This window comes from Electrophorus electricus, chromosome 16 (assembly GCF_013358815.1).
Source record: "Electrophorus electricus isolate fEleEle1 chromosome 16, fEleEle1.pri, whole genome shotgun sequence".
Classification (NCBI taxonomy): Eukaryota; Metazoa; Chordata; class Actinopteri; order Gymnotiformes; family Gymnotidae; genus Electrophorus; species Electrophorus electricus.
Window position 1 is genome coordinate 17,834,720 of NC_049550.1, and position 2,958 is coordinate 17,837,677.

At 43.6% G+C, this 2,958-nt stretch overlaps 1 protein-coding gene across 1 annotated transcript; it reads right to left on the minus strand.

Moving 5' to 3' along the window:
- Positions 1-705: 705 nt before the first annotated feature.
- On the minus strand, positions 706-2,958 carry soul5l (heme-binding protein soul5, like). The gene is made up of 8 exons (XM_027029284.2): positions 2,850-2,958; positions 2,471-2,530; positions 2,264-2,348; positions 2,013-2,133; positions 1,791-1,930; positions 1,475-1,638; positions 1,170-1,342; positions 706-828 (listed from the first exon to the last, which is right to left on the minus strand). Coding segments are annotated over exons 1-7 (741 nt in total). The 5' UTR covers positions 2,852-2,958; the 3' UTR covers positions 706-828; positions 1,170-1,173.

The following is a 2,958-nucleotide window of genomic DNA, read 5'->3' on the forward strand; positions in this document are numbered from 1 at the left end:
ATTGAAATACATTTATACTTGTGGGGCTTCCATTGCTCATCTACATGATCTAGTATCTCAGTCTTCCTCAGCCTCCAGAAGTGATCTGGGTATTTAACTATATTTTGAGTTAAAGATGTTTTACAATCAAAGCCTACATGCAAACATAACACAAACATCTAAGGTAGAGAAAAATTAGTTTACCAACTTGTCTGGTTCCATTTCTAACAACACAAGGTATATGTGAGACAGACTAATAAAAGTTCCTTATTCATCACATATTCAAGAGCTGTAAAGCAATATAGACACCAGTAGGGGAGCTGTATACGCATAAAGCAGTTGAAAACTATGACAAACATCGTCTCGCTTTACCAGCGAAGTACAACACAAAATTCAGCATCTTATTCACACACAGACATATATGTAATTATTTATACAAAAAAATACTGCATGTTTCACCCTGTAGACTAGATAGTGTCAGATACTCTACTGAGGGAGACGTAGGGAGGTGTTCTGTGACGGAGGTGAAAGGGCAGAGTGAGATGACAGTCATGGGTGTAACACTAACAAGCCTAAAGCAGGAACCTTGGATGCGGAGAGGAGACAGCTCTACTACAGAGGATGAGGACTGTTTATCAACAATCAGTGTCCTGACACACCCACACCCACACACACACCCCACACACCCAACCACACACCCAACCACACACCCAACCACACACCCAACCACACACCCAACCACACACCCACACCCACCCACACACACACACCCAACCACACACCCAACCACACACCACTCTCCACATGTGCATTTCATCTGCAGTCTGTTCTACCTCTCTTCTTTGAAGGCTTAAGAAAATAGGAAGGAGAGAAAGAAAAGAGGAAGAGAGATTATAGAGGAGAGCATTAACATGTTCTATATGATACCGGACTATTGGGATATGGGGTGGGTGTGTTAGCTATAGTAATAGCAGTATCTTCATTTATAAAAGGAGTCAGAGTTGATGTTTGAGTGTGTGGACATACGAGTTTATTTCTGTTATTACTATTCTTGCAGTAAACTGCCAAAAACCGCACCATTATTTTGCACAGAGCTGTTATTTAAAGTATTTATTTAAGCATCTAATTCTGTACTGTGTCTTAGGTTTTATGAGTAAGATGGAGGTGAGTCGTGTGAATGACTGCATTACCTGGCTAAGCAGAGGTGGGCGGAGCAACAGTGGTACCAGTGGTACTGGTGGTGGTGGCGGTGGTTGTAGTGGGAGGAAGATCACGGGGGGGACTGTGGCTCACTCCATCACACACGGGCTCATTGTCCACCACGTACCACACTTCGTTGTGTCTGTTTAAGAGCTTCAGAGGACTACACACACCAAGAAACACCAATCATGGAATTTAATTTACATTTCATATATTCATGACACGTGTGTGTGTGTGTGTGTGTGTGTGTGTACTTGTCGTAACCCAGTGCATAGTCGTATGTGTGTGTGTATACCTGTCGTAACCCACCGCGTAGTGGTGTGTGTGGTTGTAGTAAGCGTTAACTCTCTGGAGCTCCTTGGTTAGGAGGTGGGCGTGGAGTCTAGATGTGATTGATAGCATCCAACCACCGTAACTCCTTACATAGACATCCATTTCCGGCATGTCTGTAAAATACAACTGGGGAACAAACCATCACGCACGCACGCACACAAAAAAAGAGATTTTTAGAGATCTGAATGTTTCAGAGAGGATAAACCTGAACCTAAACCTAAAACCTAACCTTAAAACTAACCTTACTGGTGGGTATATATGTCTGTCAAAATTCTGACCTTATCATTGGTTGGTACAGGAGGATTGTCCTGATAGACTGAAGGGAGCAGGAAGTTGAGGGTGTAGATAGCTGGCTCCCACATCTGAGTCTCCTCTGGCACTCTGACCAGGACTGGTGTGGCCATGTCCATCTGAACACCTACGAGACACACTCGCACACATGCACACACCTTCTTGGATGTACTGGAAGAAGTGATTGAAGCTTACACACACCCACACACCTTCTTGGTTGGCTCCAGTGATGTACTGGTAGAGGCGTCTGAAGGCCATGGCTGCTCCCACTCCCATGAAATACGCCTCTGCATCAGTGGACACCCAGCGGGAAGGAGAGCAGTGGCGCACCTACACACATGCAGGCAAATTGAAAGCGCTCCCGATAATTTACCCAGAGTTAAAATAATCTATATTGATCTCTCTCTCTCACACACACACAGCTGATTTCACCTATAACTTTAGGGGAGATGGAGCTTACTTCATACTCCTCTGTTTTGCACACCAGATCAAACTGCAAACATTCTGTAGATCCAGAGCAGAGGCTGCTGGATGAGTTACTGAAACTGAGAGGATGACCGACAGACAGACAGACAGACAGACAGACACACACACACACACACACACACTTAGCACTGACACATTCAAGCTTACAGGCAAAAGTAGTGCAGGAGAAGCTGAACCTTACCGCAGCGCATTCACAGCCAGCACCCCTACAGCTAACACTGTGATACCAGAGAGAAGAAACCTGGAGATAGAAGGAAATCGATTGATGACAAAGACTGCAGTGTCTTCGTGGTACCATTCTTTTAAATCTTACAACAACAAAAAAAAAAAATCCGATGAAGGACCTATGTCCGAAACGTCCTGTTTCTCATGAAAACAACTTGTGTACTTCATTTTAAATATATATATATATATATATATATATATATATATATATATATATATATATATATATATATATATAGACACACACACACACACACACACACACACAATTTTGAACGATTATAAACAGACAAGCCTGGTCATTAATCAGTGAGAATAAACAGCACGATACGTACATGTTGGCCAGATGCAGCTTCACCGATGATGACTCATTCGGTTTGACTCGACCGGCCGCTGAAGTCAGCAGCGGAACGAAGACTCGGGGGAAGTCCGCTCCAATCTCGC

Bases quoted from the DNA above. Each gene is read 5' to 3' on its own strand.
- soul5l (XM_027029284.2), bottom strand. The intron at 2,134-2,263 runs GTAAGCTCCATC...GCATGTGTGTAG, and splicing joins GCAAAACAGAGGAGTATGAA to GTGCGCCACTGCTCTCCTTC. The intron at 1,343-1,474 runs GTATACACACAC...TGGTGTGTGTAG, and splicing joins TACGCGGTGGGTTACGACAG to TCCTCTGAAGCTCTTAAACA.